Source organism: Panthera onca, chromosome A1 (assembly GCF_046562875.1).
Source record: "Panthera onca isolate mPanOnc1 chromosome A1, mPanOnc1 haplotype 2, whole genome shotgun sequence".
NCBI lineage: Eukaryota > Metazoa > Chordata > Mammalia > Carnivora > Felidae > Panthera > Panthera onca.
Genome location: NC_138339.1, coordinates 151689406 through 151710567, shown reverse-complemented (window position 1 = coordinate 151710567; position 21162 = coordinate 151689406). Strand labels below are relative to the sequence as shown.

The following is a 21162-nucleotide window of genomic DNA, read 5'->3' as shown; positions in this document are numbered from 1 at the left end:
TCCACGCCCCGCCCCATCCCATTCTAGGCTCCACCCTTTACCGCCCCAGCCCTCCTCATCCCAGGCCCCTCCCCCTTCCAGACCCCGCCCCCTCTTTCCCTGCCCCGCCCTCCCTTTCCAGCCCCGCTCCTCCTCTTCCAGGCCCCGCCCTCTCCCTTCCTGTCCTCCCCGTCCAAGCCCTGACCCCGCCTCTCCCCCTTGTCGCCCCTCCCCCTTCCTGGTCCCGCCCCTCCCCTTCCCGACCTTCCCCTCCAGACCCTGCCCCCACCCCTCCTCCCTTGTCGCCCCTCCCCCTTCCGGCCCAGCCACAGACAGCGCGCAGACTCACCGGCGTCTGTGGTCAGCGGCCGGGGCACCACCTCCTGAGCTGCTGCGGGGGCAGGAGCCACCTTGCTGATGCGCATCTCCACCCCCCGGGGCCCCTGCTCTGACAGGCTGATGTCCACGCCGATGCCCATGGTGCCAAACATCTCCCGGAAGCAGGTGGCCGCACGGTGGGCCTCGGCAAGCGCCTCGAAGCGAATGTAGACAAAGTGCTCTTCTTCGCGGTACGTCCGCCAGTCCCCCGGCTCCTCCGGCTCCGCCGGGCCCTCGTCTGCGCTCAGGAAGATCTCTTCGTCCGATACTTCGGCCGGGCCCTTGGTGCGGAACAGGCGGTGCAGCCGCCGGGCTGCTCGGCGGAAGGCGTCATCCAGCTCGCCCCCAGAGGAGCTCTCCGCCTCGCTCTCCGTCCCGCTGACTACCACACAGGCGCTGTGGGCCACGTGGCCGAACTTGCTGCTCACCTGGCAGGTGTAGCGGCCAGCGTCTGCACGGCCCAGGCCCGTCACCAGCAGACAGCAAGTGCCGTCCCCAAGCTGGTCGATGTGGTGGTGCCGGCCGTCAGTCAGCTCCACGCCGTCCTTCAGCCAGCGAGCACGCACATCCGCCTTGCTGGACACCACACACTCCAGACGCAGGACATCCCCCACCTGTGCCTCAGTGTCCCCAAACGTGCGGGAGAACACGGGTCCTTCCTGCTGCTTCATCTCTTTGCGAACCTTGTAGCCTTTGAAGGCAGCCTGGATCTTCACCGCTGCCTTGTCCATGGACAGGTCACCCAGGTCTTCAGCCCTCAGGTTTCCCAGGGGTGGGTGAGCTGCAGGTAGCTGTTCCTGATGCTTCGGTGTCTTCCCAACTGCAGGGATCCCAAGCTGTGTGCACAGGTAAGGCGGGGAAACTGAGGCCCATGACGGAGAAAGGACAGTGCAGGGACATACAGGAAGCTGGAAGCAAAGCTCATGTTTCACTTCACCATGCTGCTCTGCCTTCTGCCTGCCTGAAATTGCATAACTTTCACAGAGGCTGGATGCCTTATGACTCCTATTGCCACCGAGAGGCAAGCCCACCCTCCCTGAAATCATTTCTAATGGTTACCTGGACAGGGACTGACAGGTTGTGAGGAACACCACAGACAGACCAGTTTAGCTCTTAACAGCCAGGTGGATGGTGGGTGGGAGGATGCATGGGTGGTGGGAGATGGGTGGGTGGATGGTGGATGGATGGGTGGGTGGGTGGGGGATGGTGGATGGATGGGTGGGTAAGTGGTGGATGGATGGATGGATGGATGGTGAATGGTGGATGGGTGGGTGGGTGAATGGTGGATGGGTGGGTGGATGGGTGGATGGGGGATGGGTGGGTGGGGGATAGTGGATGAAGGGATGGGTGGGTGGGGCATGTTGGATGGAGGGATGGGTGGGTGGGTGAATGGTGGATGGATGGATGGATGGATGGATGGATAGTGGATGGATGGATGAGTGGGTGGGGATGGTGGATGGAGGGATGGGTGGTGGATGGGTGAATGGTGGATGGATGGATGGATGGGTGGATGGATGGTGAATGATGGATGGGTGGGTGGATGGATGGATGGGTGGGTGGGGGGATGGTGGATGGATGGATGGATGGGTAGGTGGTGGATGGGTGGGTGAATGGTGGAAGGATGGATGGATGGTGAATGGTGGATCGATGGATGCATAGATGGGTGGGTTGGTAGTGGATGGATGGATGCATGGACAGAGAATGGATGGCAGATGAGTGGTGAGTGGATAGGTGGTTGTATAAATGGATGTTAGATGGACAGATGTATGGATAATGGAGAAATGGGTGGGCATATGGCTGATGAAGATCTGAGACATCCAGGCCTCTCTTCAAAGGCCACACTGGACACTCACCTTGCTGGCCAGTGGTGAGGTGCTGGGCTTCCCAGCCTTCTTGAGGTAGGTAACCAGGGAGGGAGTGCCTGCCCGGGACTCATCGTCAGAGCTGGTATGCGAGAGGTCGGCTTCGCCAGTGCGTGCCAGCTCGTCTGCTGTGGAGTAGTCCTCAGAGAGGTCTGGGGCCGCTTCTTCTACCTCCTGCCGCGGGCGTGGTGAACGACCATCCTCCTCGGGCAGCTCACTGATGGAGTCCAGCGTGGGTTCACGGCTCATGCGACGCTTCCGGGCCAGGGCCTCCCACAGCAGGTGCAGGTCACCCTCCTGGGCTGCCTCGGGGGGCAGGCTGGGCTGTGCAGGGGTCTCGTCGTCAGATCCCGTGGTCAGCACCACTAAGAAGGACAGGAGACTGGTCAGCAGAGTCGGGACAGACCCTCGACCCCAGGCTGGCCATGGCGGCTGTGTGGTTCCCCTCAGTAGGCCTCTGGCACCTCCCTGGGCCACCAGGGTTTTCTGGAGGTCCAGTCTTTATGAAGTTTCAGAGGCTCTGAACTGCCCTCTCAGCCTCAGCTTCCCCTGCTGAAGCCAGACTTCACCCTACCTTGGGCACCTGCACAGGAGGAGTGAGCCCAGGGGAGCACGGGGCCAGGATCAGTGCGGATGCAGTGGGACAAATAGTGTGAGGGGGTTCAGAGCACAGGGGAAGGTGGTCAGAGTGGGGAGGCTCATAGCGGGGGGTTCAGAGCACAGGGGAGAGGTGGTCAGAGTGGGGAGGCTCATAGTGGGGGGTTCAGAGCACAGGGGAAGGTGGTCAGAGTGGGGAGGCTCATAGTGGGGGCTTCAGAGCACAGGGGAGAGGTGGTCAGAGTGGGGAGGCTTATAGTGGGGGTTTCAGAGCACAGGGGAGAGGTGGTCAGAGTGGGGAGGCTTATAGTGGGGGTTTCAGAGCACAGGGGAGAGGTGGTCAGAGTGGGGAGGCTCATAGTGGGGGGCTCAGAGCATAGGGGAGAGGCCATCAGAGTAGGGAGGCTCATAGTGGGGGTTCAGAGCACCAGGTGAAGGTGGTCAGAGTGGGGAGGCTCATAGTGGGGGGGGTCAGAGCACAGGGGAATGTGGTCAGAGTGGGGACGCTCGTAGTGGGAGGTCTCAGAGCACAAGAGGTCCCTGTGCATGAGGAGGAGGCTCAGAAGGCAGGGTCCGAGAGCTTAGGGGACCAGCAGTGGGTACCAAGGGATGTGTTGGCCAGGACGTGCTCAGGGAGCAGTGTGGCTTGAGGTACCAGCTCTATGATTTGTGACAAGAGACTCAGCCACACGGGTCTGTGCATCTCCCCACCAGACCTCAGTCTTCTTTGGTGTGAGAGGGGCTCCCCAAGAGGATCAAGGAGCTAATGAAGAGGAGGGGCTGGCTTACCCCCACCCGCCCCACCCTACCCCCACCCCCACCTTAGCTGGGTCCCAAGGACACACCCTGGAAGGAGGCAGCTGCAGAGGAGGCCGGGTCTCTGGTGAGGCCACAGTGGTACTCCCCCTGGTCCTCCGCTGAGAAGCCCCGGATCACCAGCATCCGCCGCTGACCCTGGCAGAGAACCTGGAAGCGCCCGCTGGGTTGGATGACCTCCGCCCCCTTCAGCCACACCACCTCGCCTGCCTCAGCCACCTCGCACTCCAGACACACGTCCTCGCCGGCAGCCACCTGCCGGCTCTCGGGAGGGGGAGGTGTGGGAGCTGGGTGCGCAGGAACCGGGGCCACAGGCACGGGGACTGAAGACACGGGGGTGGGGACCGCAGGCACGGGGGCGCTGGCCGCAGGCACCGGCTCCAGGGGCTCTGCCGGAAACAAAGCCACTTCAGAAAGGACGCGCTGGGGCTCTCCATCTTGGGGAGGTCTGGAGCGCTCCAGGCGGGACTACCACCACCCACCTTAGGAAGGCCAGCCACTCACCGAGCTTCACTGTCTGCGGCAGGTGCACGGGCTCCCCAGCCCCCGCTGGGCCCACTGCTGCCACGCGGAAGCGGTAGGTCTCCCCGGGGGCCAGGCCGTCCACCACGCACTCAGGCCCAGGCACCAGCTCATGGCACAGCCGCCACTCGCCTGTGGCCGCCGCCTTCATCTCCACCCTATAGCCGCAGAGACCGCCGCCACCGTCGCTTGCAGGCGCCACCCAGGACAGCGTTACTGAACGGCCGCTGCGCGCCACCACCTCTGCGTCCTCTGGAGGGTCTGGGAGGCCTGCGGGGACGGAGCTGGTCAGTGGAGGCGCCCCGTCCGCGCCCGCGGGTGCCCAGCCCTGCCTGCCTGGTTTCTGATCCTGGGGTGAGAAGTGGGCACTGGCCCACGAGCCCCTGTACTTGGTGGCCCCGACCATCTGAGAGCACAAAGGTCGTGCGCTTCAGAGCCAGGAAGACAGTGTACCCTGAGCCTACCTGGATGGAAGCCTCTGGGGCTGGAACAGCAGAACCCTGGTCGCAACCTGCCTGCCCGCAGGCGGCCCAAACCACCCACCTAGTACGGTGAGCCGCGCGGAGGCCACAGCGTCGCGGGCGGCGAAGGTGACCTCGCCAGCGTGCTGTGGCTGGGCACTGCGCAGCTGCAGGGTGTGGTGGCTGCCGTCGGCGGTGACCGTCCAGTTGCAGTCGTCCGGCTGCACGGCGGCCCCGTTGATGTACCACGTCGCCTCGCCCACCGGCACCGCCTCACTGAGCGTGCAGCTGAAGCGGACCTGCCCACCGGCTCGCACGGCCGCGTCCTGCGGGGACTCCAGTACCTCCAGGCGCCAGCCTGCGGGGTCCGGGGTATGCGGTGAGCGCGCCGGCCTGGAGGCAGGGCTGGGAAACCTCCCGGCCACCAGGTCCCGCCAGCGCCGCCCCCCTGCTCCTGGCAGAGAAGGAAGTCCAGCATCTGGCAGGAGGGGTCTCAAAAGACCGACGCCCCCTCCTCCACCGCCAACGTCCTCAGCCCCCAGTCCTGTACCTCCACAGCGAGGATGCGGTGGGAGGGGTCTCAAGAGACCCCACACACCCGCTGAGCGGCAGCCGGTGGGAGGGGTCTCCAGATACACGCCCCCCCCCCCCCGCGAGGCCTCAGCCCCGCCCCGCACCCCTAACCTCTGACTGTGAGGAACGCGGACGTCACCACGTCCCCTGCCAGGAAGGTCACCCGGCAGCTGTCCTGCGGCCGCAGGTTTTTGAGCAGCAGCAAGTGCCGCAGGCCGTTCTCGAAGTAGACCACCTCCGCGTTCTCGGAGGTTCGCACAGGCTCGTCGTCCAGCAACCAGGTGTGGGCGGCCACCTCGGGGCGGGACAGCTGGCACTCGAACAGCGCCTCGCCGCCTTCGAGTGCGTCCACGTTCTCCAGGCCGCGCACCACTGTGTTCTTGGCTGCGGGGAAGGCGGCGGCTCAGGGTGCGCTGGGGCCCTCTGCCCCAGGGCCCCCTGCAGAGTTACGTGGAAGAGCCCACCCCCATTAGAAGGGCTTAAGGGCTGACCAGCATGTGGCCCAGTGGAGGGCAGTGCACGGTGTCCACATGGGGCCACCACGGGGGCCTCTTGAGGCCCTGCCCACTCCCATACCATCACCACGCTGGTAGCCTGCCTTGGCTGGTGGTCAGGGAGGGGATGCTTCTCCATACCAGACAGGTGAGAAGCCTCACAGGTATTCCCAAAGCTGCCCAGCCCACAGCCAGGCTCAAACCCTGCCCCCAGCAAGAGTTATATGCCCCTGCCCAGGTTGCAGTGTGGGACTCTGAAAATGGCCCCCTTTCTTCCCAATCCTCAGCCAGCACTATCAGACATGCTGGGCTGCTCCCCTCACTCACAGGGACCAGAGAGACCCCTGCCCTACTTCCCCACCCTCTCCAGCTCTCTCGTTCGCACAGTACACCAGACTTAATAGGTGGATGTGTGTTTGATGTGTTAAGCCATGAGCTCAGGACTGGGCTTGCCTGGCCCCAACAGCAGCCCAGGCTTACCACCTGCCACGGCCCATTCCCATGACACACCGCCTGTACAGTGATGCCAGTGGGAAGTCTGAGCAACTTCCTGGAGGAGGAAGAATCTCAGGCTGGGCATGACTGAGCTGGGCAGGGCACATGTGAGGCAGGAAAGGAGAACCAGGTGACCCAGGGCTGGTCTGGATGCTGGGAAGGGTGTGACCTTGACCCACATGACTTCAGGAAGCCGCTATAGAGCCTGACCTGGGCAATGGGGGATGGGGCAACCACAGCCCCAACTGCTCTCTGGGATACATACCCAACTAGAACCTATTCACAGCCCTAGTGCTCAATCCCAGCTTATCCACAGAGTACACATGCCCTGCAGGTAGGGGCATCTGCTCTGGACACGAAGCCCCAGGGAGTGAATGGGGTAGGGCATCTCAGAGCAGACACCCCCACAGGACCCACCCATGTCCCTCTTCTGGCCACCGTCCCACTCCCGGGCTCCTCATACCACAGACCAGACTTCCCCACATCCCAGCTCCTTTCCTGCCCACATCAGAATCAACAGCACCAATGGGGGTTAGACATCCCAGATGTCAAAGCAGCAGTGAGCCCCTGCCCTTTCTGCCTCTCTGGGCTCCACTGTACCCTACCCATCCCAGATGGTCTCATGCCTCAGCTGCACCCCCCGCCTCCCTCAGGTCTGGGCTCAAAGGGCAGCCCCTCCCCATAGCTGCTGTCACGTCTAACTTCAGCTCCCAGAGGGACAGCTCCCTGGAGGGAGGGATTGCTGTCTATTCCGAGCTGTGCCTCCCGGGACCAGAAAAAGGTGTTTTAAAAACATCACTGTTTACAGAACCAGGACCTGCTTGTCCTGGCTTGGATGGCCCTCTCACTACCGCCTCCAGGTCACTCCTCACTGGGCAGTGTTCCGATCTTCCCAACCAGGAACTGGCAGCGGCCAAATGATGTCCCTCCCCTGGGGGCTGCAGTCAACTGCCCCCCCCACCCCTGGTCCCCCACAGGGGGACCTTGCTGTGTCCCCCTGGGACACAAGGGTATCCTTGCTGTGTGCAGACAGGGACACAGGGCTCCAGTGCCCCACCTAAGATCAGGGACTCAGGGCATGCAGCCCAGTACCTCCCTCCTGTCCCATCAGGCAGCTCCAGGAAGAGCAGAGGCCTGCCTGTTGGGGCCCTGTCTTTCCAGCACGGCCACATAATGCTGACTGTCACACCCGCCTCTGCACCAGGAAGGATGGCCCCAACCACGCTGGAGCCGTGCAAGGCCTCACCTTGCACCTGCAGCAGGGCCACCACACGGGTGCCCGCAGCCTCACAAGAATAGATGCCACTGTCGCAGGGCAAGGCCGGCCTGAACGACAGCCTGGCCACGGTCCAGTCCTGCTCTATGATGACACGGCGCCCGTCAGCGCACACCTCCTGCTCGTCCATCTTCCACGTGGCCTGCACAGGCCTCGAGTACTGGCAGAGGAGCTCGGCTGGGCCACCCTCCTCCACGGCCAGGTCCTGCATGGCACTGACCACCTCCACCGTGGGATCTGTCGGCCGACACCCCAGTCATGTGTCAGCTGGTGCAGCGTGGCTGCACCCCACCCGCCCTCTGCTCTCAGCAGCTCAGCAGCAAGCAAGCGGTGGGGGTGGGGGGCTGCGGCAGGAGGAGAACCCATCGCGGCAACCCAGGGCCCTCCTCATGGGGGAAGCTGTGCCCTCCCTGGGGTAGATGGCACTGGAGGCTTGGCCTCTGTCAGGGCTGGGCCCTTCCTGAACCCTCTGCCTCCCTCCCCAGCCCTGGCCCAGGGCATGCTTTGCCTCAGCAGGGGCACAACACCCCTGCTCAGGGTCTATGAACTCTGCTGGGCCCATGGCACCCCCAGGGGCCTCGCCAACCTCGGGGTCCCTGTCCCGTCTCAGCCTGCTGAAATCCTACTCAACAACTGATCTGCCCCTTGGACATGGGCGAATGTCTGCACTTATTCCACAGAAGCACTGAGTGAAGCCTTGTTGGCCAGCCATCCTGGAGGACCGGACACCCCACGGTCATCCTCCCCAAAGATGGATCTTTGGGATGGTCACAGGACCCCAACTGAGCCCACAGCAAGGGAAGCATTGGTGAGCAGGGACAGAGCAGGCCAGGACCAGGACCAGGAAGGGGGCTCTCACTCCCCAGCTGCCCTCTGGGAGAGCACCTGAGGGATAGACAGCCACAGAATGGTGACCAGGCAGGAAGCCAGGCCTGGTGCCCCACAGGGAGATGGGCATGGGGTTGGCTTCACCTCTCCCCAGCCTGGCCTCCTCCTCCACAAATCGGTACAGCAGACCTCCCACCATGCCTGCCCATGGCACACGCAGAGCGATGCCCAGCTCGAGTCCTGGGGCCAGCCCTGGACCCGGCACCCTGGAAGCCCGCAGCAAGCGTTCAGGGTCAGCAGATACAGAAGCGTCAGCTCAGGGCAGGGTCCCATTGGCCAATACCTTTGACCAACAACTTGGCCGTGGAAACCAGGGGCCCTGCACGGTAGGTGATGGTGCCTGAGTCAGCAACCCCCAGGCCCGAGAGTGTGAGGGAGTGGAAGGTCCCGTCACGCACGGAGATAGCACTCTGGGGACCATCCTGCAGCAGGGTGCCATCCAGCCACCAGCGGGCCTCCGGCCCCCCCGCACAGGACACCTCACAGGAGAATGTGGCCGCCTCCCCCGCAAAGACGTCCACGTTCTGCAAGCCACGTACCAGGCGTGGTACTGCCTCTGTGCAAGAGGGCAAAAGGAGGGGGTCTGGGCACCCTGGGTCTGTGGAGCCAACCTGGGGTCTGCAGAGGCTGCCTTGGGGCTGAGACAAGAGGTCCACCCAGGCCAGCTGACCCACCTTGCTTGCAGAATGAGACACAGAAACCACCCACAGCAAGCCCATGGGAGGGCAGCTTAGCCCCCCTGTACCCAACACCCCCATTGGGACATGTCCTATTTCACCACAGGAGACTGGTCACCTGCATCCACGCCCTTTTCAGGAGGCAGAGCAGACAAGCCCTAAGGCTTCAATCCTTGGGGGGTGGGTGTGGGGTGGGAAGAAGTCATGGGGCCCCCTGCTCTCATAAAGTGCGGGATCTCCCTTGGGAAGTAAGACCGCCATCCCTGGGCGTTTGGAAGTAGATGTTTCTCCTGTCCCCAGAGGTCCATTTACCCAGACGTGCCCCGAGGTCCTTCCAGCCCTCAGATTCTCGGGCCCTAATGTTGCATGGCAACTGCCCCTTGCCCTGTCACACAGTGGGGCTTGAACCCAGGGGCTTCCCAGATGCAGACGATGCCTGCTGTGTACCCCTGTACCCACCATGGCTGGGCCCTCCTGCAGAAGACCCCCCATACCCTTCCCGGGGTACACCATTGATATTCCAGCCCCCACCTTCCCTCCTATCCTTTCCCAAAAGTGCACACCTGACCATGTCCCCACCCTACTGCATCATCTCCCCATTCTCGTCTCCAACAGAGCTCCCAAGCTTGTCCATTTACCACCTACCAGGACACCCATTTGTACCCCACCCCCATGCTCATGGCCCTCCCATAAGACCATGGCCAGGTATCTTTACATCAGTCAGCACACTTCAACTGGGGACACCAGGCCAAGAGGGGCCAAGGCACAGCCCTCAGTGGGACCTGTAAGGCTCAATCCACTCCCACGCTGCCCCCTCACAGACACCCACTCTTAAGAACACACAGGCCCTTCCTGGACCCACCTGGATCACAACACCCAGGATACTTCCCCTCTCCCATCACTCAGCTGGAGGGCACTGCACTCTGGTGCCTTTCTCAGCCCCCCAGTTCACAGAGCTGACTGCGTCTGTCCACTCTCTCAAGATCTGGGCTGGTGGGGCACCTGAGACTCAGGACACACTCCATCTCTATGTCTAACTCTACCAGCAGACTGGGGACTCCCTGATGGCACAGCTTCAGGCCCTCTCCAGGTAGAGGCATGTGGGGTAGATTGATGCCAGGTGGATGGATGGATGTCCATGGATGGATGGTGGGTAAACAGATGGATGGTAAGTGAACAGATGGATGATAGGTGGTAGATGGATGAGTGGATGGATAATGGATGAACAGATGGACAGTAAATGAACAGACGTATGGTGGACAGATAGATGAGCAGTACATAGATGGATGAATGAAGGATGGTTGGATGAATGGTGGATGCATAAATGTTGGGTGGGTAGATGAGCAGATAAACGGATGATAAATGGACAAAAAGACAGGTGGTGAATGTGTAATGGATGAATGTGTAGATGAATGATAGATGGTGGATGGATGGATCATGGATGAATAGATGGTAGATGGATAGATGAGCAAATATATAAGTGGGTGGTGATTGGACAGATGGATGGGTGGTGGATGGAAGAGTAGATGGACAACAGATGGATAGATGGATGGTAAATGGAAGGATGGATGGATGGATGGATGGATGGATAGTAGGTGGGTGAATGGTAGATGAATGGATAAGCATATAGGTAAACAGATGATACATGGACAAAAACATGGGTGGTGAACGTGTAGTGGATGGACATGTAGATGAATGATGGATGATGGATGCATGGGGCCAGCTTGACAACCAGGAGTAAGACAGCACAGGAGAAGCTCTCAGGGTCAGGCACTCAGAGATGACCAGCTCTGGGGACAAGGTATAACCCAAGTTGAAGGTCTTTAGGTCCTCCCTACATGCCTGGGACCTTGTATGCTGTTGTATAAAACCACATGTGTCACTTGGAAACCTGTGGATGTGCAGGCATGTATCAATGTAGACATGATTATCTACATGGCACACACAGGCGTGTGCCACAAGAGTAGACATTCACAGGGGAGAAATCCCAAAGGCCCAGGCCCACATCTCCCTCCTGTGGACAGCACTAATCCAATACTGGGATCCCACACACATTATCCTTCTGGTGTGTGACTTTAGCCATCAAGGGGTGGATGGTCACCATCCCAAGGTAAGATCACCTCTGGAAGGCATGGGCTTCTGGCCACACCACTGCCAACAGCTCCCCAACTAAGGAAATACAGACATCCGCAAGCAAGGGGCTGGTTAGGAGAGGGGGCTGCCCACCTGTGACCTTCAGCTGGGCTTCTGAGCTACATGAGCCCATTTGGAAGCTGATGGTTCCCGCATCTTCCAGGGTCACCTGAAGGAGAGAGGGGGTCTGTTCCATCTCTGCAGGCCTCCAGCCAGGTCCGAATGGAGTGGGAACCTCCCCTCCACTCCCCAGGGAGCACCATGGCTGGCCCCCAAACAGGTCCGAATGGAGTGGGAGCCTTCCCCCCCACTCCCCAGAAAGCACCATGGCTGGCCCCCAACCAGGTTTGAATGGATGGGAACCTCCCCCTGGCCATTACCCAGAGAGCACCCCAGCTGGCTCCCAGCCAGGTCTTAATGGAGTGGGAGCCTTCCTCCCCACTCCCCAGGGAGCACTGTGGCTGGCTCCCAGCCAGGTCTTAATGGAGTAGGAGCCTCCCCCACCCAGTCCCCAGGGAGCACCCCGGCTGGCCCCCAGCCATGTCTGAATGGAGTGGTAATCTATCCCCCCCCCCCACTCCCCAGGGAGCACCATGAATGGGGCAGGACCCAGAGAAGCCACCTTGTGCAGGGTGAGCAGATGCAGTGTGCCATGCTCCACGGTGATGTCATTCATCTCATTGGCCTGCAGGGGCACCCCTCCCAGGGCCCAGCGGGCCTCCTGGCTGCAGGCCCTGGATAGCTGGCACCGGAAGTGGGCGTCCTGGCCCTCACTGAGCTGTACATCCTGCAGGGGCTCCAGGATGCTCACATCAGGGACTGCACAGCGGACACACAGTGTGGGCCTCAGCATCCGGGATGCCACTGCCGACTGTCAGGGGTGCCTCCCAGCACCCCATCCCACTTCCTGAACATAAGCATGTGGGGCACCCCTCCATCACACCTCCACTGTCCCCAAGTCACCCTTCACAGGGCCGCTTCCCCACCCATCCCTCAGACCCGGGGGCAGGGACCCTGGCATTTGTCTCTGGCATACAGAGGGCTTGAGCTTGTGTGGCACCCGTTACCTCGGACAGTGAGCTGGGCAGAGGATGTGTGGGCGCCCACGTGGAAGGAGACGGTGCCCGCATCCTCAGGGGTCACACCCTTCAGCCGCAGCGTGTGGGTGCGGCCACCCCGCACAGCCAGCTCTGTCACCTCGTTGTTCTGCAGTGGCAGGCCCTGGAGGTGCCACTCCACAGCCGTGGCCCCAGCCCGTGACACCTCACAACTGAACTCCACCTCCCCGTCGACCTGCACCTCGGCATCCTCCAGCCCCCGCACAATGGTCACCTCAGGCTCTGGGGGGTGTAGGCGATGGGGTCCCTTTACCAGCCACACCAGTGCACCAGGCCCACCTCCCACTCCCCTCCTCCAGCAAGTCTTCTTGAACATCCTCCCACTCTCCCCCTGCCACAGCCTTTATTTGCCATGCACCACCTTTGTCTCCATGACACTTAAGTCTGGGCACTCAGAAGAAGCAGAGGGGTTGTGGGGTGGGGGGCTGCCTCTGTCCACCCCCACCCTGTGGCCAACCCCAGCAGGGAGGCAAGCCCTTCAGGAAGTCCCAGGACATGCTGTCCCTCTGCATGCTGGGGCCACCCACACCAGAGTGAGCAGAAAGGAGAAGAGCCTGTAACTGCAAAGGCCTCAGAGCCACGTCCAGAGGGGTGCTTGGCCCTAGTGGGTGCCAGGCCAGGTGTTCCCCCAGGGCAGCTACTGGGGCAGTGGGTGTGGCATGGATGGCTCACCTTTGACCATGACAGAAGCCATGGTTTTCTGACCACCGGCCATGCAGACGTACTCGCCCGTGTCCTTGGCCTCCAGCCCATGGATCAGCAGCTCGCACATGGTCCCCACACGCCGTATCTCATACTTGGGACTCACATGCAGCTCCACACCCTCCTTGAGCCACTGCACTGGGACTCTAGGCTCTGCCTCACTCAGCTGGCAGCGTAGCCGGGCCACACTGCCGGCCTCCTGCTCCATGCTCTGCAGCTCCATCTGGAATGTGGGCCTAGGGGCTGGGGGGCCAGGGAGGGGTGCTTAGGGCTGATGAGCACAGTGCCCACTGCTCCCAGGGTGGGGGTGAGACCCCAGGGAGGGCAGGAGCCGCTGGGCAGCTCACCTCGGACAGAGAGGCTGGCTGTGCTCTGTGCGTGGCCCGTGTCACAGGTGTAGTGGCCAGCATCCTCCTGCTCAGTGCGGTGCACCCACAGCTCGGCAGCCCTTCCCTCCTGCACCATCTGGTACTTGGCACAAGGGAAGAGCTGCAGGGAGTCCTTGCGCCACTCCACGCTAGCACCCTCTTGGCTCAGCTCACAGTGCAGGTGGGCAGTGGCACCTTCATCCACCTCCTGGGCCTGCAGCTCCCGGAGAAAGCGCACCGGTGCAGCTACAGGGAAGCAGGGCAGCGTGAGGGCAGGTGCAGTGAGGACAGGTGCAGGCGCAGCTATGGGAGTGCAGGGAGACCACAGGGGTGCAGCTATGGGAGTGCAGGGAGACCACAGGAGTGCAGCAATGGGAGTGCAGGGAGACACCACAGGGGTGCAGCTATGGAAGTGCAGGGAGACACCACAGGGGTGCAGTTATGGGAGTGCAGGGAGAGACCATGGGAGTGCAGTTATGGGAGTGCAGGGAGAGACACGGGGTGCAGTTATGGGAGGGCAGAGAGACCACGGGTACACCTATGAGGTGCAGGGGGACCAAGGGTGCAGCTATAGGAGTGCAGGGGGACCAAGGGTGCAGCTATGCGGTGCAGGGAGACCACGGGTACAGCTATGGGGTGCAGGGGGATCATGAGGGTGCAGCTATGGGAGTGCAGGGAGACCACAGAAACAACTATGGGGTGCAGGGGGACCATGAGGGTGCAGCTATGGGAGTGCAGGTAGAGACCACGGGGGTGCAGCTATGGGAGTGCAGGGAGACAACAGGGGCACAGCTGTGGGGATTAGGGAGAAAGTGAGGGCAAGACCCAGGGTTCCCACAAGGGTGCATGGGGGAATCACAGGGGTGTGGCTGCAGGGGGTAGGGGTAACCTCAGGGGCTCAGCTACCAAGGTAGGAATCATGGGGGCTAAGGCTCCCACCAGGCCTGATATGTCTACAGAAGCTCCTATCCCCCAAGGGACTCCCAGGGAGGCGCTGCATCCCAGAGGCCCAACCCAAAGCACAAGGGACTTGCCCCTGGGACAGGTGTTGCCTTGGGGCCCACCTGTAACGGTGAGGGCAGCACTGGTGGCTTGGGGTCCACAGGCACAAGTGTACTCGCCCGCGTCCTCTCTGCGCAGGTCCCACAGCACGAGCTCCGCAGTGTAGCCCCGCTGCCGAGGCTCCCAGCGCCCATCAGCCTGCAGCTCCAGGCCACCCTTGCTCCAGACCACAGCAGCATTGGGCTGGGAAAGCTCACACCTCAGTGTGGCCGAGGCACCCTCCTCAGCCTGCACGCTCCTGAGTGGCTCTCTGAATACCACCTGTGGGGCTGCAGGGAAGCGGTGCAGAGGGGAGACACAGTCAGCCCAAAGGGGAGCACCCACACCCAGCTAGGCCCAATGAGGGCAGGAAAGCTGGACAGGTTGGGGTAAGGTGGGAGGGGGACACCAGGTGGAGATTCTACCCCACCAGCAGGATGACCACGTGAGGCCACGAGGATGGGGGTCAGTGAGCAGACTAAAACGACTGGCCAAGTGAGTGGATACGGCACAGAGCAGGTAAGAGCCCATGACACAGTGGTGATGCACAGACATATACAAGGACAGGCATGCGTGCAGTCCACCTGGCCACACACAGTCTTTACCCCTGACGGTCACCGTGGCTGACGTTCTCTCCTGCCCGCACACACACGAGTACTCCCCGGCATCTGCCACAGCCAGGTCACGGATCTCCAGCTCACACACTGTCCCATCCTGTCTCAGGCTCACTCTGTCTCCGGCTCTGAGGGTCTCAGACCCCTTCTTCCACTCCACGGGGACCGCCTTGCTAAGCTCACAGCGCAGTGTGGCAGTAGCCCCTTCTGTGGCCTCTTCCTTCCTCAGGCTCTTTGTGAACTTGGCGGGCAGGGCTGGGGAGAGCCAAGGATCAGGAGGACTCCAGGCTGTCTCAAGGACTCTATGTCCAAGACGAGACACCCACAAGCACCACACAAACTGCCCAGGGCTACAGCAAGAATGAGTGAATGGAGCACAGAGTGGGTGAGGAAACAGTCCAGGAAAGGCAAACACAAGCCTGGACACAGACACCAGAACAAATACTTGACAAGGAGATGGAGGCTGGGAGTTCCCAGGTGGACACAGCTGGAGAGACACAGATGCTCAAAGGGTCTGACAGGGAGAAGGTGGTGATAATGGACAACATGCAGACACCAAGACATTGGCCCACGTGGCCACACATGATCTTTACCCTTGACAGTCAGCATGGCCGATGTCCTCTCCTTCCCGCACACACACGAGTACTCCCCGGCATCCTCCATGGCCACACCACAGATCTCCAGCTCACACATGTGTCCGTCCTGCCTCAGGCTGATTCTGTCCCCAGCTCTGAGGGTCTTGGACCCCTTTCTCCACTCCACAGGGGATGCCTTGCTTAACTCACAGTGTAGCTTTGCCGTGGCCCCTTCCGTGGCCTCTTCCTTTCTCAGGCTCTTTGTGAACTTGGCGGGCATGGCTGGGGATGGTCAGAAAGACACAGACACAATCACAGTCTCTGAACACATGGATAAGACAAGACACTAACAGCACAGAAAAGACAGAAACCAAACTAGACATGCGCCATGTGCTTGCTGGGTGTGCCAAGCACACACTGTGGGTTGTGGCTTCCCTCAGACCGGCTTATGTACAGCGTGGCCGTGGCCTCTTTGATGGTTCATCAAGCCTCATACTTTGTGTGACTCTGGCTAGCATGGCTGGAGAGTCGGACACAGAATGGAGAATTGTTGAGGGCAGGACACAGTAGCACAGAGGACAAGACAGACTCCCACAGGACAACAGAACTACCAGGGACTGAGAGGTCAAAAGTGGCTTGGATGCTGGCTTCTCTTGGTTCATACAACCACCCAGGGAAGGGGAGACATTTCACGAAGTACCAGTGGAGGGTGACATCAGAGAATGTGAGAGAGAAAGAACGTGAACATGGAATGAGTGCACACGGACATCACGAGTCACTTGGACACTAGATCACAGCTCTGCTTGGCCACACACAGTCTTTACCCCTGACGGTCACCGTGGCTGACGTTCTCTCCTGCCCGCACACACACGAGTACTCCCCGGCATCTGCCACGGCCAGGTCGCGGATCTCCAGCTCACACACCGTCCCATCCTGTCTCAGGCTCACTCTGTCCCCGGCTCTGAGGGTCTCAGACCCCTTCTTCCACTCCACGGGGACCGCCCTGCTCAGCTCACAGCGCAGCGTGGCCGTCGCCCCTTCCATGGCCTCTTCCTTCCTCAGGCTCTTTGTGAACTTGGCGGGCAGGGCTGGGGAGAGCCAAGGATCAGGAGGACTCCAGGCTGTCTCGAGGACTCTATGTCCAGGACGAGACACCCACAAGCACCACACAAACTGCCCAGGGCTACAGCAAGAATGAGTGAATGGAGCACAGAGTGGGTGAGGAAACAGTCCAGGAAAGGCAAACACAAGCCTGGACACAGACACCAGAACAAATACTTGACAAGGAGATGGAGGCTGGGAGTTCCCAGGTGGACACAGCTGGAGACACACATATGTCCACGGAGTCTGACAGGGAGATGGTGATGACATAGCAACAATATGCAACACCAAGACATTGGCCCACGTGGCCACACATGATCTTTACCCTTGACAGTCAGCGTGGCTGATGTCATCTCCTGCCCGCACACACATGAGTACTCCCCGGCATCCACCACAGCCAGGCCACGGATCTCCAGCTCACACACGTTTCCTTCCTGCCTCAGGCTGATTCTGTCCCCAGCTCTGAGGGTGTCAGAGCCCTTCCTCCACTCCACAGGGGATGCCTTGCTTAACTCACAGTGTAGCTTTGCCGTGGCCCCTTCCGTGGCCTCTTCCTTTCTCAGGCTCTTTGTGAACTTGGCAGGCACAGCTGGGGATGGTCAGAAAGACACAGACACAATCACAGTCTCTGAACACATGGATGAGAAAAGACACTAACAGCACAGAAAAGACACAAACCAAACTGGACATGGGCCATGTGCTGGATGTGCAGAGCACACACTGTGGGTTGTGGCTTCCCTCAGACCGGCTTATATACAGCGTGGCTGTGGCCTCTTTGATGGTTCATCAAGCCTCATACTTTGTATGACTCTGGCTAGCATGGCTGGAGAGTCGGACACAGAATGGAGAATTGTTGAGGGCAGGACACAGTAGCACAGAGGACAAGACAGACTCCCACAGGACAACAGAACTACCAGGGACTGAGAGGTCAAAAGTGGCTTGGATGCTGGCTTCTCTTGGTTCATACAATCACCCAGGGAAGGGGAGACATTTCACGAAGTACCAGTGGAGGGTGACATCAGAGAATGTGGGAGACAAAGAACGTGAACATGGAATGAGTGCACATGGACATCACGAGTCACTTGGACACTAGATCACAGCTCTGCTTGGCCACACACAGTCTTTACCCCTGACGGTCACCGTGGCTGACGTTCTCTCCTGCCCGCACACACATGAGTACTCCCCGGCATCTGCCACGGCCAGGTCGCGGATCTCCAGCTCACACACCATCCCATCCTGTCTCAGGCTCACTCTGTCCCCGGCTCTGAGGGTCTCAGACCCCTTCTTCCACTCCACGGGGACCGCCTTGCTCAGCTCACAGCGCAGCGTGGCCGTGGCCCCTTCCATGGCCTCTTCCTTCCTCAGGCTCTTTGTGAACTTGGCGGGCAGGGCTGGGGAGAGCCAAGGATCAGGAGGACTCCAGGCTGTCTCGAGGACTCTATGTCCAGGACGAGACACCCACAAGCACCACACAAACTGCCCAGAGCCACAGCAAGAATGAGTGAATGGAGCACAGAGTGGGCGAGGAAACAGTCCAGGAAAGGCAAACACAAGCCTGGACACAGACACCAGAACAAATACTTGACAAGGAGATGGAGGCTGGGAGTTCCCAGGTGGACACAGCTGGAGAGACACAGATGCTCAAAGAGTCTGACAGGGAGAAGGTGGTGATAATGGACAACATGCAGACACCAAGACATTGGCCACGTGGGCCACACATGATCTTTACCCTTGACAGTCAGCATGGCCGATGTCCTCTCCTTCCCGCACACACACGAGTACTCCCCGGAATCCTCCGTGGCCAGACCACTGATCTCCAGCTCACACACAGTCCTATCCTGCCTCAGGCTGATTCTGTCCCCAGCTCTGAGGGTCTTGGACCCCTTTCTCCACTCCACAGGGGCCACCTTGCTCAGCTTGCAGCACAGCTTGGCTGTGGCCCCTTCTGTGGCCTCTTCCTTTCTCAGGCTCTTTGTGAACTTGGCAGGCATGGCTGGGGATGGTCAGAAAGACACAGACACAATCACAGTCTCTGACCACTTAGACGAGACAGGACATGAACAGCACAGAGAACATACAAACAAAACTCGATGTGGGCCACATGCTGGGTGTGCTTGTGGGTTGTAGCTTGTGGGTTGTGGCTTCCCTCAGACTGGCTTATGTAAAGTGTTGCCATGGCCTCTTTGGTGGCTCCTCTAGCCTCATACTTTGTATGATTCTGTCTAGCCCAGCTGGGGAGTCAGACACAAAATGGAGCATTGTTGAGGGCAGGACACGATACCACAGAGGACAACACAGACTCCCACAGGACAACAGGATGAGATGTGACCAAGGGGTATATGTGGCTGGGATTCTGGCTTCTCATGGTTCACACAACAACCCAGGAAGGGGAGATACACCACGGAGTAATGAGTATAGGGTGACCCCAGAAATTGTGAAAAAGAATGTGAACAGGGAATGAGAGCACATGGACATCGCAAAGTAAGCTGGACACTGGATCACAGTTCCGCTTGGCCACACACGGTCTTTACCCTGGATGGTCAAAGTGGCTGATGTCCTTTCCTGCCCACACACACACGAGTACTCCCCGGCATCCTCCACAGCCAGGTCATAGATCTCCAGCTCACATGCTGTCCCATCCTGCCTCAGGCTGACTCTGGCCCCAGCTCTGAGGGTCTCAGAGCCCTTCATCCACTCCACGGGGACCGCCTTGCTCAGCTCACAACGCAGCATGGCTGTGGCCCCTTCTGTGGCCTCTTCATTCCTCAGGCTCTTTGTGAACTTGGCAGGCATGGCTGGGGATGGTCAGAAAGACACAGACACAATCACAGTCTCTGAACACATGGATAAGACAAGACACTAACAGCACAGAAAAGACAGAAACCAAACTAGACATGCGCCATGTGCTTGCTGGGTGTGCCAAGCACACACTGTGGGTTGTGGCTTCCCTCAGACTGGCTTATGTACAGCGTGGCCGTGGCCTCTTTGATGGTTCATCAAGCCTCATACTTTGTGTGACTCTGGCTAGCATGGCTGGAGAGTCGGACACAGAATGGAGAATTGTTGAGGGCAGGACACAGTAGCACAGAGGACAAGACAGACTCCCACAGGACAACAGAACTACCAGGGACTGAGAGGTCAAAAGTGGCTTGGATGCTGGCTTCTCTTGGTTCATACAATCACCCAGGGAAGGGGAGACATTTCACGAAGTACCAGTGGAGGGTGACATCAGAGAATGTGGGAGACAAAGAACGTGAACATGGAATGAGTGCACACGGACATCACGAGTCACTTGGACACTAGATCACAGCTCTGCTTGGCCACACACAGTCTTTACCCCTGACGGTCACCGTGGCTGACGTTCTCTCCTGCCCGCACACACACGAGTACTCCCCGGCATCTGCCACGGCCAGGTCACGGATCTCCAGCTCACACACCGTCCCATCCTGTCTCAGGCTCACTCTGTCCCCGGCTCTGAGGGTCTCAGACCCCTTCTTCCACTCCACGGGGACCGCCCTGCTCAGCTCACAGCGCAGCGTGGCCGTCGCCCCTTCTGTGGCCTCTTCCTTCCTCAGGCTCTTTGTGAACTTGGCGGGCAGGGCTGGGGAGAGCCAAGGATCAGGAGGACTCCAGGCTGTCTCAAGGACTCTATGTCCAAGACGAGACACCCACAAGCACCACACAAACTGCCCAGGGCTACAGCAAGAATGAGTGAATGGAGCACAGAGTGGGTGAGGAAACAGTCCAGGAAAGGCAAACACAAGCCTGGACACAGACACCAGAACAAATACTTGACAAGGAGATGGAGGCTGGGAGTTCCCAGGTGGACACAGCTGGAGAGACACAGATGCTCAAAGGGTCTGACAGGGAGAAGGTGGTGATAATGGACAACATGCAGACACCAAGACATTGGCCCACGTGGCCACACATGATCTTTACCCTTGACAGTCAGCATGGCCGATGTCCTCTCCTTCCCGCACACACACGAGTACTCCCCGGCATCCTCCATGGCCACACCACAGATCTCCAGCTCACACATGTGTCCGTCCTGCCTCAGGCTGATTCTGTCCCCAGCTCTGAGGGTCTTGGACCCCTTTCTCCACTCCACAGGGGATGCCTTGCTTAACTCACAGTGTAGCTTTGCCGTGGCCCCTTCCGTGGCCTCTTCCTTTCTCAGGCTCTTTGTGAACTTGGCGGGCATGGCTGGGGATGGTCAGAAAGACACAGACACAATCACAGTCTCTGAACACATGGATAAGACAAGACACTAACAGCACAGAAAAGACAGAAACCAAACTAGACATGCGCCATGTGCTTGCTGGGTGTGCCAAGCACACACTGTGGGTTGTGGCTTCCCTCAGACCGGCTTATGTACAGCGTGGCCGTGGCCTCTTTGATGGTTCATCAAGCCTCATACTTTGTGTGACTCTGGCTAGCATGGCTGGAGAGTCGGACACAGAATGGAGAATTGTTGAGGGCAGGACACAGTAGC

The 21162-nt window shown here is 59.9% G+C and overlaps 1 protein-coding gene across 36 annotated transcripts in view; it reads right to left on the bottom strand.

Moving 5' to 3' along the window:
• The window catches only part of OBSCN (obscurin, cytoskeletal calmodulin and titin-interacting RhoGEF), a 164997-nt gene that overhangs the window by 45004 nt on the left and 98831 nt on the right, over positions 1–21162 (bottom strand). For 23 of the 36 annotated variants that reach the window (XM_081790320.1, XM_081790259.1, XM_081790267.1 and 20 more), the window contains 23 exons: positions 20610–20873; positions 20008–20271; positions 19202–19465; positions 18400–18663; positions 17798–18061; positions 16996–17259; positions 16394–16657; positions 15588–15851; positions 14986–15249; positions 14392–14670; positions 13319–13585; positions 12942–13214; positions 12219–12491; positions 11774–11970; positions 11245–11320; positions 8625–8897; positions 7424–7690; positions 5300–5572; positions 4698–4973; positions 4137–4424; positions 3662–4021; positions 2211–2584; positions 329–1193 (listed from right to left, as the gene is read on the bottom strand). In XM_081790320.1, coding sequence (XP_081646446.1) covers positions 329–1193; positions 2211–2584; positions 3662–4021; positions 4137–4424; positions 4698–4973; positions 5300–5572; positions 7424–7690; positions 8625–8897; positions 11245–11320; positions 11774–11970; positions 12219–12491; positions 12942–13214; positions 13319–13585; positions 14392–14670; positions 14986–15249; positions 15588–15851; positions 16394–16657; positions 16996–17259; positions 17798–18061; positions 18400–18663; positions 19202–19465; positions 20008–20271; positions 20610–20873 — 6717 coding nt within the window. The remainder of the gene's footprint in view (positions 1–328; positions 1194–2210; positions 2585–3661; positions 4022–4136; positions 4425–4697; positions 4974–5299; positions 5573–7423; positions 7691–8624; positions 8898–11244; positions 11321–11773; positions 11971–12218; positions 12492–12941; positions 13215–13318; positions 13586–14391; positions 14671–14985; positions 15250–15587; positions 15852–16393; positions 16658–16995; positions 17260–17797; positions 18062–18399; positions 18664–19201; positions 19466–20007; positions 20272–20609; positions 20874–21162) is intronic. The other 13 variants (XM_081790264.1, XM_078452398.2, XM_081790323.1 and 10 more) reach the window with 13 other exon arrangements.